Raw genomic sequence first — 12249 nt, 5'->3', positions numbered from 1 at the left:
GGAGGTAGATTCTACCCAGCTCATGGTGATAAGAGGAAACTCCGTCACGAGAAAGGTTAGAGTCATCAAATTTTACAGCACAGAATGAGGGTCTTCGACCCATCGTGTCTGTGCCAGCCATCAATGTAGAGTGCCATAAGCGTAGACAAGGGTCATGGGTGGAAGAGGGGACTCTCAATGTTGAAATGGTGGCGCGGGCTCGTTGGGCCAAAGGGCCTGTTTCCCGTGCTGTGTTGTTCTTTGTTATCAAGCCCCTATCCATTCTAATCCCATTTCCCAGGACTTGATCCATAGCCTTGTGTGCTATGGCATCTCAAGTGTTCATCTAAATGCTTCTTCAATGTTGTGAGGAAGGTTTGTAGTGGTGTTCCCCAGGGGACGGTATTGGGGACATGCTGGGCCAAATGGCCTCCTTCTGTGATGGGTAGCTTGTGTTTGTCAAGGTGAAAATGGGACATTATTGCTGTGCACTCTGCCCCATCCTGGATGTCCTGTAACATTGATAGTTAGGGGTCAGTTGGCCTGCCTTGGCTTGATTCCACTCTTGCTTTCGAAGCATCTCCAGCTGTGGCTTTTGTTGCTGGCTGACCTCTTGTCAGGATCTATCCTCGGGGCCCCTCGCCTCCACCTTGTATATATACTGACCTTTCTTAGCATTCTCCACTGATAGAGGTCAGCTTTCACCTCTCTGCCTCTTCTCTTGGCCTTTCCTCTGCCTCTGACTATCATGTTGCTGGCCAGCAGATTGGAAAGATCAGAGCTATCATCTGTCTACCCTTTCTGCTGTTTCTCATAGAACCCCCACAGTGCAGATGCAGGCCATTCAGCCCATCTAGTCAGCACCAACTCTCCAATACAGCATCTTACCCAGACCCTATCCTTGTAACCCCACGTATTTACCCCACTAATTTCCCTAACCTACACATCTTTTGGATACTAAGGGGCATTTACCATGGCCAATCAATCTAACCTATACATCTTTTGGACACAAAGGGATAATTTAGCATGGCCAATCCACCTAACCAGCACGTCTTTGGAGTGTGGGAGAAAACCAGAGCACCCAGAGGAAACCCACGCAGACACGGGGGAGAATGCTTCGATTCCGCACAGGCAGTGACCCATGTCGGGAACTGAACCCAGGTCCCTGGCGCCGTGAGGCAGCAATGCTGACCACTGTGTCACCGTTCTGCCGACCTCCTTCTCCTGGGGAATTTCTTGGGCTAAAACGGACTTGTTTGTTTGCATCTCACCACCCCCCCACCCCAACCCCGATTTCCCCCAGTCTCCTGCGCGCCTTCTGCCTCCTTTCCCCTCCACCATTTGTGCCTACGTCTTCAGTTGTCTGGACCTCGTGCTCCAGAATTCTCTCTCAAGATCGGTGCTGGAACTCCCTACTTTAGGACTCGTCTTCAAAATGACTAAAGCAGCTCTTGTCCGACCCTGCTGACATCTCCCACTTTGGCTCCCCCCACCCCTCCTTATTATTGCTTATTTCTCTGCAAAACAGGTTGTTCAGAGCAGACTTTTATTGACAGAAAATGAAATGACTTGACATCCCTGCCCGACTGGTTCTGTTGATCTGGTTTTGCTATATTTCCATAGTTAAATGAGACCTCAAACATAAAATCTCATTTGGTGCTGCCTGAAATATTCCGGTGTGCACATTTTATGAAATGAATTACAACAAGCAGGGTAAATGGTCATAATAAATACCCAGTATGGATACACTTTTAATGCACCCATCAGCTTTGAATCAGCAAAGTCCACAAAATAATGATCGAGAAGTTCCTTCCAGTTTAAAAGCCTACAAATCAATGGGGCGACGCAGTGGTTAGCGCTGCTGCCTCACAGTACCAGGGACCTGGGTTCAATTCCAGCCTTGGATCACTGTCTGTGCAGAGACTGCACATTCTTCTTGTGTGTGCATGGGTTTCCTCTGAGTGCTCCGGTTTCCTCCCACAGTCCAAAAGACGTGCTGATTGGATGCTAAATTCTCCCTCAGTGTAACCCGAACAGGCTCTGGAGTGTGGTGACGAGAGGATTTTCACAGTAACTTCATTGCAGTGTTAATGTAAGCAAACTTGTGACACTAATAAATAAACGTTTTTATTGGTTTAAAAAAAACCTAAAATTGGTATTGCTAACCCTGCAGAATTAAGGGAGTACAAAGGTAACAACCTGAATCCTGGTTTCACTTGTACTGGAGGTGGAAAATTACAGTCACTCCTTAAGAGTGTATACAGTACTATCTAATGAACCTTTAACCCTCTTTCCAACACCAAAGATTACAGAACCTCTCCATTTCCAAACATGTCATGTATCTGGATAAGCAACATTTTTGTTAGACTGAAAGCCTAAGGAACAAGTCCGTATCAAATTCACGGCTCCCGCGGATAATCCAGTTTCATCCGATTTGGCAGCGTTGAGGCAACAAACAGTTGCTGAATGTATAATAATGGGGTGGCACAGTGGTCAGCACGGCTGTCTCACAGGGAGCTGGGTTCGATTCCAGCCTTGGGTGACTGTTTGTGTGGAGTCTGCACATTCTCCCCATGTCTATGTGGGTTTCCTCTGGGTGCTAATCCAACTAACCTGCACGTCTTTGGACCCCAAGGGGCAATTTAGCACGGCCAATCCACCTAACCTACGCATCTTTCGGCACTAAGGGGCAATTTAGCATGGCCAGTCCCTCTAACCTACACATCTCTGGACACTAAGGGTCAATTTAGCGTAGCCAATCCCCCTAACCTACACGTGTTTGAGTATGGGAGGAAACCGAAGCATCCGGAGGAAACCCATGCAGCCATGGGAAGAACGTGCAGACTCCGCACGGACCTGAGGCCCCTGGTGACCACTGTGCCACCCACTGGGGTGCGGATGCTCCCATGGGTTCAGGAGTTGCACAGCACTGCAAACATTTAGTAAAACTGGTTTGTTTTTTGGTCATGATGTGGGTGTGCCGGCGTTGGACTGGCGTAAACGCTGTAAAAAGTCTGACAACACCAGGTTTTAGTCCAACCGATTTATTTGATAACAGTGAGTCTATTATCAAGTAAATCGGTTGGACTAAAACCTGGTGTTGTCAGACATTTTACATTATTTTTTGGTGGCAGCAATGTGAACCAAAGACCAGGCCGGGTGGTGTGTTGTCCTTGACACGCGTCTGTTCCTGTCAGATATAACTCCACATCTTGATCATATTTTGCTTGGCACTGGCACCAAGTTCCACCCAAAGCGAGGATGAAATTGATTCTGATGAAGTGTATGTATTTTATGCAAATACACTAGAGATGCAGGGGAGTTTTTGTAACAGTGAATGGGGCCTTGGCAGTGAAACAGAAGGTTTGGGAACCACCTGCTGTATGGGACCAGGAACCACTGGTGGCTTTATCGATGTTAAATGGCACCATTTGCACTTAAACATTAACAGTTTAATCATTCTTACATTTATTACACTGAAAATAGTTGAAGGTGTAATCACCAGTCCAGTGTCAGTGGCAATATAGTGTGCAGCTTAACAGTGCGTGGGGATCAGATCTGAGGATTTACCATTCTGCACATCTTTGAACACTTGCAGGCTAGTTAGCATAACTAATCTTCCAAACCTGCACATCTTTGGATACTAAGTGGCAATTTAGCATGGCCAATCCACCTAACCTACGCATCTTTGGACACTAAGGGGTAATTTAGCACGATTAGTTCATTTAACTTTCCCCAGTTGCTGCAGGGGCTAAAACAGATGCTGAGTTGGAGGAGGGCAGCAAAAGAAATGGTTCGACTAGAATAGGCGTAGAGGTTGAGGATTGGCGAGTGGGGCCTTGTCTGCATGTTCCAGCACTGTCCAGAGTTGGGATAGGTTTCTCTAGGGGCCCGTTTTGTTAAATAAGTGTGTCCCAGCCACTCGCTCTGAGAGTTGGACTTGGCCCTACTTGTCCAGGAACCCCCAAGAGTCATACAAACTCGGAACGTTAAGTCTCCCCTCTCTCTCGCCACAGATGCTGCATTTTTTTCTGCGCTTTTGCTTTTATTCCAGCAGATTAATACCCACAGATTTGAATCACAAAGTCACGCTGTCAGCTGTGTTCATGCTGAGAGTAAACTGTGAATATTTTGTATAACACTGGGGGGGAAGCAGCTGTTTCCTTGCCACACTGCACCCAGGAAGTCCTGAGGATTCTCTGACACATTTTAATCAAAGGAGTCAAACAAACTCCCCAGAGCCCAAGAGGAGGGTCAGATTTAACTTAGTCTGACTAATCTAACTCAGTCTAAAATACTTCAGTCAGCTGACCCTCGTTACTCTCTGGACATAATTCCAAAGACTGACCAGTCTCTGAGAGAAGAAATTCCTCTTCATCTTAACTGTTTTTATTCTCGCATTGTCCTCCTCCTTACATATTCCCTCTCAGTATCCAACCTGCCAAACCCATTCTAAATCACTAAGATTGCCTCTTATTGCTGTGAACAACAATGAGTGTTGGTGCAACTTGTCCTCGGTGGACAACTCCTGCTTTGACCTACCTCACACAGCAGAGGAACAGGCCCTTCAGCCCTCCAAGCCCGTGCCGATCATGACGCCCTAACTAAAGAAAAATATCTTCTGCCCTTACTCGGTCTGTATCCCTCTCTTCCCTCCCTATTCCTGTACCCATCCAGATGCCTCTTAAATGTTACTCGTGCCTGCTTCCACCACTTCCTCTGGCAGCGTGTTCCAAACACCCACCACTCTGTGTGGAACCCCCCCCCCCCCCCCCGCCCACACATCTCCCTTAAACTTTCCCCCTCTCACCTTGAACCTGTGCCATCTCGTAATTGACACTTCCACCCTGAGGAAAAAGCCTCTGACTATCCACCCTGTCTGTGCCTCTCATCATTTTGTAGGCCTCCATCAGGTCTCCCCTTGGCCTCCGTCTTTCCAGTGAAAACAATCCTAGTTTATCCGACCTCTCCTCATAGCCGACACCCTCGAGACCAGGCAACATCCTGCTGAACCTTCTTTGCACTCTCTCCAAAGCTTCCACGTCCTTCTGGTAGTGTGCTGATCGGAATCGTACACAGTACACCAAATGCCACCAAATGCAAAAGGATTCATATAGCTGCAACATGATTTGCCAAATCTTGTACTCAATGCCTCGGCTGATGAAGGCGAGCATGCCATATGCCGCCTTAATCACCTTGGCCGCCTGTGTTTCCACTTTTAGGGAAATTGTGAGTGTATATATCTCCTTAAATAAGTAGAGCAAAACTATACACAACTCTTGGTGCAGCCTCTCCGATGCCCTGTACGCTTAAAACTATAGAATGGCTTGCATTGTAGGCTTTCAGCCCATCGAGTCTACACCAACTCGCTGAAAGAGTATCTTATCCAAACCCCTCCCCACTCCCCCTCATGCATTTACCATGGTTAATCCACCTAACCTACACATCTTTGGACACCGAAGGGCAATTGATTATGGCCGATCCACCTAATCTGCACATCCTTGGATTGGGAGTAAACTGGAGGAAACCCACATAGGCAGGGGGAGAACGTGCAAATTCCACACAGTCACGCAAGGCTGGAATTGAACCCGGGTCCCTGGTGCTGTGAAGCAGCAGTGCCAATCATTGTCTCTCCTACAGACTTCCTGACTTTTCTACTCCATCCCCTTTGCAAATAAAGGCCAACATTCCAGCTGCCTTACGGTTCATTTGTTGTCCTGCACACTAACCTTTTATGATTGATGTACACGGATATCTCTATAACATAGCATTCTGCATTCTCTTCACATTTCAGTAATAATCTGCTTTTCAATTCTCCCTGTCAAAGTGCAAAACCTCAGTTTTTCCCACATTATACCCAGGGTGCCAATTTCTTTGCTGGCTTAATCATAGGTGTGCAGGTTAGGGGGATTGGGCATGTTAAATTGTCCCTTAGTGTCCAAAGATGTGCAGGTTCAGTGGATTCGTCATGGGAAATGCATGGGGTTACTGGGATAGGGAATAAGAGGGCCTCGGTGAGATACTCTTGTCAGAGTCGGTGCATACTCGATGGGCTGAATAGCCTCCTGCGCTGTCGTGGTTTTCATGTGTCCTATCAGTGTTATCCACCCTGTACTGAGTTGGTTGAGCAGTCACCCTGGTTTCAGCAATCACGTTGCAGAGTCCTGCAGCTTTCTATCAGATATCACCTCATTACCGAGGGATTGCCGAAGTCTACACGGTGAGGCTTCAGTCTCGTGTTTCACTTTCCCCCTCAAAGCCTTGGCTGAGCCACCACACTGTTCAGTCGTTAAGAGTGAATAGGCAGCTCGTAGCCAGTCCTGTGCACAAAAGGTGCAAAAGGAGGCTTGATGAGTACTGGTTGCTTCACTATTTTGATTTGATTTATTATTGTCACATGTATTGGGATACAGTGAAAAGTATTGTTTGATTTATTATTGTCACGTGTACTGGGATACAGTGAAAAGTATTGTTTGATTTATTATTGTCACATGTACTGGGATACAGTGAAAAATATTGTTTGATTTATTATTGTCACGTGTACTGGGATACAGTGAAAAATATTGTTTGATTTATTATTGTCACGTGTACTGGGATACAGTGAAAAATATTGTTTGATTTATTATTGTCACGTGTATTGCATAGGAGACTGTTAATAAGAGCCCATGGTGTTAAGGGTAAGATCCTGGCATGGATAGAGGATTGGCTGACTGGCAGAAGGCAGAGAGTGGGGATAAAGGGATCTTTCTCAGGATGGCAGCCGGTGACTTGTGATCTGCCTCGGGTTGGTGCTGGGATCACAACTTTTCACAATATACATTAACGATTTGGAGGAAGGAACTGAACGCGCTGGTGCTAAGTTTGCAGATGATACAAAACTATGTAGAAGGACAGGAAGTATTAAGGAAGCAGGAGGGCTGCAGAAGGACTTGGACAGGTTCGGAGAGTGGGCAAAGAAGTGGCAGATGGAATACAATGTGGGAAAGTGAGGTTATGCAGTTTGGAAAGAGGAATGGAGGCACAGACTATTTTCTAAACGGGAAAATGCTCACGAAATCAGAAACACAAAGGGACTTGGGAGTCTTTGTTCAAGATTCTCGAAAGGTTAACGCGTAGGTTCAGTCGGCAGTTAGGAAGGGAAACGCAATGTTAGCATTCATGTCGAGAGGGCTAGAATACAAGAGCAGGGATGTACTTCTGAGGCTGTATAAGGCTCTGGTCAGACACCATTTGGAGTATTGTGAGCAGTTTTGGGCCCCGTATCTAAGGAAGGATGTGCTGACCTTGGAAAGGGTCCAGAGGAGATTCGCATGGAAGAGCTTGTTGTATGAAGAATGGTTGAGGACTCTGGGTCTGTATTCATTGGAGTTTAGAAGGATGAGGGGGGATCTCATTGAAACTTACAGGATATTGCGAGGCCTGGATAGAGTGGACGTGGAGAGGATATTTCAACTGGCAGGAAAAACTAGGACCAGAGGGCACAACCTCAGGCTAAAGGGATAATCCTTTAAAACAGATGAGGAGGAATTTCTTTAGCAGAGAGTGGTGAATCTGTTGAAATCTTTGCCGCAAAAGTCTTCGGGTCATTGAGTGTCTTTAAGACAGAAATAGGTTCTTGATTAATAAGGGGATCAGGAGAATAGGGGGGGTGTGAAAGATATCAGCCATGATTGAATGGTGGAGCAGACTTGATGGGCCGAGTGGCCTAATTCTGTTACTATATCTTATGATCTTATTGCGGTACAGTGAGAAGTATTATTTGATTTATTACTGTCACGCGTGTTGGGATACAGTGAAAAGTATTGTTTAATTTATTATTGTCACGTGTACTGGGATACAGTGAAAAGTATTGTTTGATTTATTATTGTCACGTGTACTGGGATACAGTGAAAAGTATTGTTTGATTTATTATTGTCACGTGTATTGGGATGCAGTGAAAAGTATTGTTTGATTTATTATTGTCACGTGTACTGGGATACAGTGAAAAGTTGTTTCTTGCACGTAATACGGACAAAGCATACCATTCATAAAGTACAGAGGGGGGAGAGAAAGGAGAAGGTGCAGAATATGAGGGGCTTGAATGGGACATTTAGTTATTGAGACCGGGCCTCCACTCTACCAAGCTGGACGGGGCTTGGCACTGTAACGTTGGTTGTTTTGAGATGTTTGCAACTGTGTTTTGTTTTCACAGTATTTTTACTCCTATTTTGTTTCTGCAGTCATGGGATGTATTTTTTCGAAATGCCAATGCAGGAGCAGCGCCAGGTACAGCCTACCAAAGTCCTCCCCCCCTGGGTGCGAGCCTGGCCGCGCTCTCTCATGCCCAGGCTGTGATGGTTGCCCAGCCAAATGTGGACAAGTTAGTGGAAGATCACCTGGCGGTACAGTCACTCATCCGAGCTTACCAGGTAACCAGCCAGCCGGGAATGGAAGGGAAGGCCAGTTTGACTGTCGGGCTCCCGTTTGACTAAACTTCCCTGCTGTTGTACGTTGAAGGGTATCGTTCTGCTTGTCTGTTAGGATGTACGCAGACAGAAGGCCTGTCCACCGCATAGCTACTATCTAATAGAAGCTTGTGCGAATGCGTGAAGCGTACATGCCCATACAACAGGCGTCGCTGGTTGGCCAGCATTTATTGCCCATCCCCAGTTCCCCTTGGGGCTGGGGTGAGGGGCTGGCAGGATGAGAGGGAGGTGGGCATGCAGTGTCAGGCACATGCAAAAGGGGGCGAGGGTGAGGCTGTGCAGTTGCTGTGGGGGGAGGAAGGGGGGGGTGCAGGCAGACACGAGGGGGCAGGGACTGGGCCTGTGTTGCGGGCTTGACGCATGCAAGGCGGATTGGGGCAGACACGAGGTGGGGCGGGGGCATGCATGCACGAGTGGGCATGGGCCAGGGCAGGTATGTGCAAGGGATGGGTGCGTGTCAGGAAGTGGGTGGGGGTCCTTGGATGCGCATCAGGGGGTAGGGTTGGGCATATGCCATGGGTTAGAGGGCAGGGGTGGGCACATGGGACGGAGTGGGGGCAGGCGGGTGCAGGAGTGGGCAGGGCGGACGTGTCTGTAAGAGCGAGGGTGCTGATTCTGTTGTGTTCCGTCTCCTGAGTGCCGATTGCTTTCCCTCCTGTCAAGCTCGGATTAGCAGGGTGCACGTTGTCCATTGGCAGTGCTTACCTGGTTTGAAAAACACGGGCGGTCAATTGATTTGTCCTCGAGTCTCATTGACTGACCGCATTCTGCTTGGTCTGCACCAAGCTAACCTCTCCGTGAGTGCAGTTGGTACATAGCGTCTGACAGAGCGAGGTAGCGATCGCAGGTGAATGTGCGCTTCATGCCCTGCCAGCCTTGTTGACTGTGTCCACACCAGTGTTTACAGTTCACATATCCTGTTCACCACCTCCTGTTACCAAGCAGAGCAGTTGGAGAGTCTTTGACTCGACCGGTTGGCCATTTACTAACACAGAGCAGAGCTCCACACTGATAACCCAGACGGTAAGGCCACAGCTCCCGCACAGTCTGTGGCCCATGTCAGTTTATGGCTTACTGCTCCCCTAGAATCCTGACAGTGCAGAAAGAGGCCATTCGGCCCACCAATTCAGCACTGACTGCAATCCCACCCATGTCCTATTCCTGGAACCCCACTTATTTACCCTGCTAATCCCCCTTGCACTAGGGTTAATTTAGCATAGCCAATCCACCTAACCTACACATCTTTGGACACTGAGGGGCAATTTAGCATGGCCAATCCACCTAACTGGTAGTGCATGGAAATGTTGAAAGGTACTCGCACGAGCACTTTGTGTGAGGATCATAAGACGTAGGAGCAGAAGGTGGCCATTCGGCCCACCCCCAGTCTGCTGTGTCATTCAATGACTGATCTGAGGTGATAATCCTCAACTCCATCCTGCCTTGTCCCCTCGGTTCCCTTGTGATTAAAAACCTGGGAACAACCTTGTGAGCCTCTGGACTGCCTCCAATGCCGGGATATCTTTCAGTAGATAAGGGGGCCAACACTGTACACAGTATTCCATGTCCCGTTAAGCACAACACTTGAGAAGCCATAGAATCCCCACCATGCAGAAACGGGCCATTCGGCCTATCAAATCAGCACGGACTATCTGAAAGAGAATCCCAACCAGGTCCTATCCCTGTGAGCTGACATATTTACCCTGCTAATCCCCCTAACTTGCACATCTTTGGACACTAAGCAGCAATTTACCATGGCCAATCCACCGAACCTACACATCTTTGGACACTAAGGGGCAATTTAGCATGGCCAATCCACCTAACCTGCACATCTTTGGACACTAAGGGACAATTTAGCATGGCCAATCCACCTAACCTGCACATCTTTGGTCACTAAGGGACAATTTAGCATGGCCAATCCACCTAACCTGCACATCTTTGGATTGTGGGAGGAAACCGGAGCACCCGGAGGAAACCCACGCAGACACGGGGAGAATGTGCAAACTCTGCACACCCACTGACCCAAGCTGGGAATCGAACCCTTGTACCCTGGCGCCGTGAGGCCACAGTGTTAACCACCGCACTGTAATCTGACCTGGTTCAGCGCCCGCAGTGCAGAATCGGACCAACCAGTTGGGCCAGTCTCTACTGCCTGGAGTGATCGTCGCTCCCTGAAAATCATATGCCTGCTTGGCCAATTGACCGCCCATTAGTGTCCGCCCATCCCTGGAACTGCCTGCTCTGATTGCGATTGAATTTCTGAGCGCTCTTTTGCGTGTGGAAAGAACGGCATGGCGGTGAGTGGTGTAATGTGCGGGTGGTGTGTGCGTGTGTCCGGAATGCCTCTGTGCCGTCCCTGCTCAACTAAAGCCTTGAATTTTCTTGTTCCCTATTTACAGGTCAGGGGTCATGCGATCTCAATGCTTGACCCACTGGGCATTAATTTGGTAGATTGTGATGAGTCACGTTGTGCTTTCCCAGTCGGTCAGTCCAGCCTTGGTGAGATGAGTTTTTGAATGTCATATTTTAAGAAAATGTAAAAGAAACCTGTTCTTTTTTTTTTCCTCCCTCTCCTTTCTTCTCTTCCAACACCACACCCTCTCTCTCTCTTTTTTGTTTGGTTCCGTTCTTTTCCCCTCTCTTTCTCCAGATACGAGGGCATCATGTTGCACAGTTGGACCCTCTAGGAATTTTGGATGCGGACCTGGAATCGTCCGTGCCAGCTAACCTAGTTAACTCCTCAAATGGACTTGGTGAGGGCATTGGCACCGAGTGGCTCTCTTTTTGGTCTTTGGTGCTTTTCTGTCTAATTCCTGCACCGCCCCCCCCCACCCCGCACCGGGTTTTGGCTTTTAATGGGTGTGCCTTGAAAGAAATGCATGTACACCCCTGCCTTCCCTCACCTGTTCTGTATGCTGGCTCTCTTGTCTCCCAAATGCTGATCCCCGCCCACACCCTGCACATGGATGGCATCGTGGCTTGTGCTTGGCTGAGGCCTGTCTAACCCCAAAGCCTAATCAATACCTCCCCCCCACCACCCCCGCTCCCCCCCCCCCCACCCCACCCTTTAGCTCCTTCCTTTTTAAAAGTATTAGTCAGACTGCAGCGAAATTACTGTGAAAATCCCCTCGTCGCCGCACTCCTGTCGGGGTTACGCTGAGGGAGAATTTAGCACCTAACCAGCACGTCTTTCGGACTGTGGGAGGAAACTGGAGCACCCGGAGGAAACCCACGCAGATACGGGGAGAACGTGCAGATTCCGCACAGACAGTCACCCAGGCTTGGACCCTGGCACTGTGAGGCAGCAGTGCTAACCACTGTGCCACCCTGCTGCCCCTCTCCCACCCCTTGCAAAATTCAGAATGTACCCCCCTCCGCGCGCGCGTGCCAGTGTGGACTGAAATCTCCCCTTCTCAGCAAGGTGATGCTTCTGAGGCCTAAGATCACTCGCTGTCACTGCACAATTCCCGCAGAGGGTTAGGATTAGGCTTAGAGACACCCATTCCCTTCTTTCGTCCTGGCTTTTAAGCATTCCTAGTTGCTTTTAGACATGAATGAAAAGTACAGTTTTTGTCCCTCCTAGCCTTTGAGGTATTTTTTGAGATTTTTCAAAAATTTTAACCTGTTTTTTTTATGCCCCTATTGTTGCTAGGTGATCGGTGCCATTCGCTCTGAAAATAGTGGGTCCCCTTTTGTGGCTGGTGAATGTGGGTCACATCCAATTCTGCCCCCACCCCAGCAGGGGTAATGGAGTTTAAGTTTGTTTATTAGTGTTACAAGTAGGCTTACATCAACACTGCAATGAAGT

General features: G+C 48.3%; 1 protein-coding gene across 2 annotated transcripts in view; it reads left to right on the top strand.

Annotated features, from left to right (window-relative positions):
* The window catches only part of LOC145361345 (2-oxoglutarate dehydrogenase complex component E1), a 104689-nt gene that overhangs the window by 35949 nt on the left and 56491 nt on the right, over positions 1–12249 (top strand). For both annotated transcript variants that reach the window (XM_080217017.1, XM_080217016.1), the window contains exons 3-4: positions 8199–8387; positions 11092–11194. In XM_080217017.1, the coding sequence (XP_080073143.1) occupies positions 8199–8387; positions 11092–11194 (292 nt within the window). The remainder of the gene's footprint in view (positions 1–8198; positions 8388–11091; positions 11195–12249) is intronic.

This window comes from Carcharhinus amblyrhynchos, chromosome 34, assembly GCF_965287045.1.
Source record: "Carcharhinus amblyrhynchos chromosome 34, sCarAmb.v2.hapA, whole genome shotgun sequence".
Lineage (NCBI taxonomy): Eukaryota > Metazoa > Chordata > Chondrichthyes > Carcharhiniformes > Carcharhinidae > Carcharhinus > Carcharhinus amblyrhynchos.
Note: the sequence above shows the minus strand (reverse complement) of the source record. Positions and strands in the feature narration are given on the sequence as shown.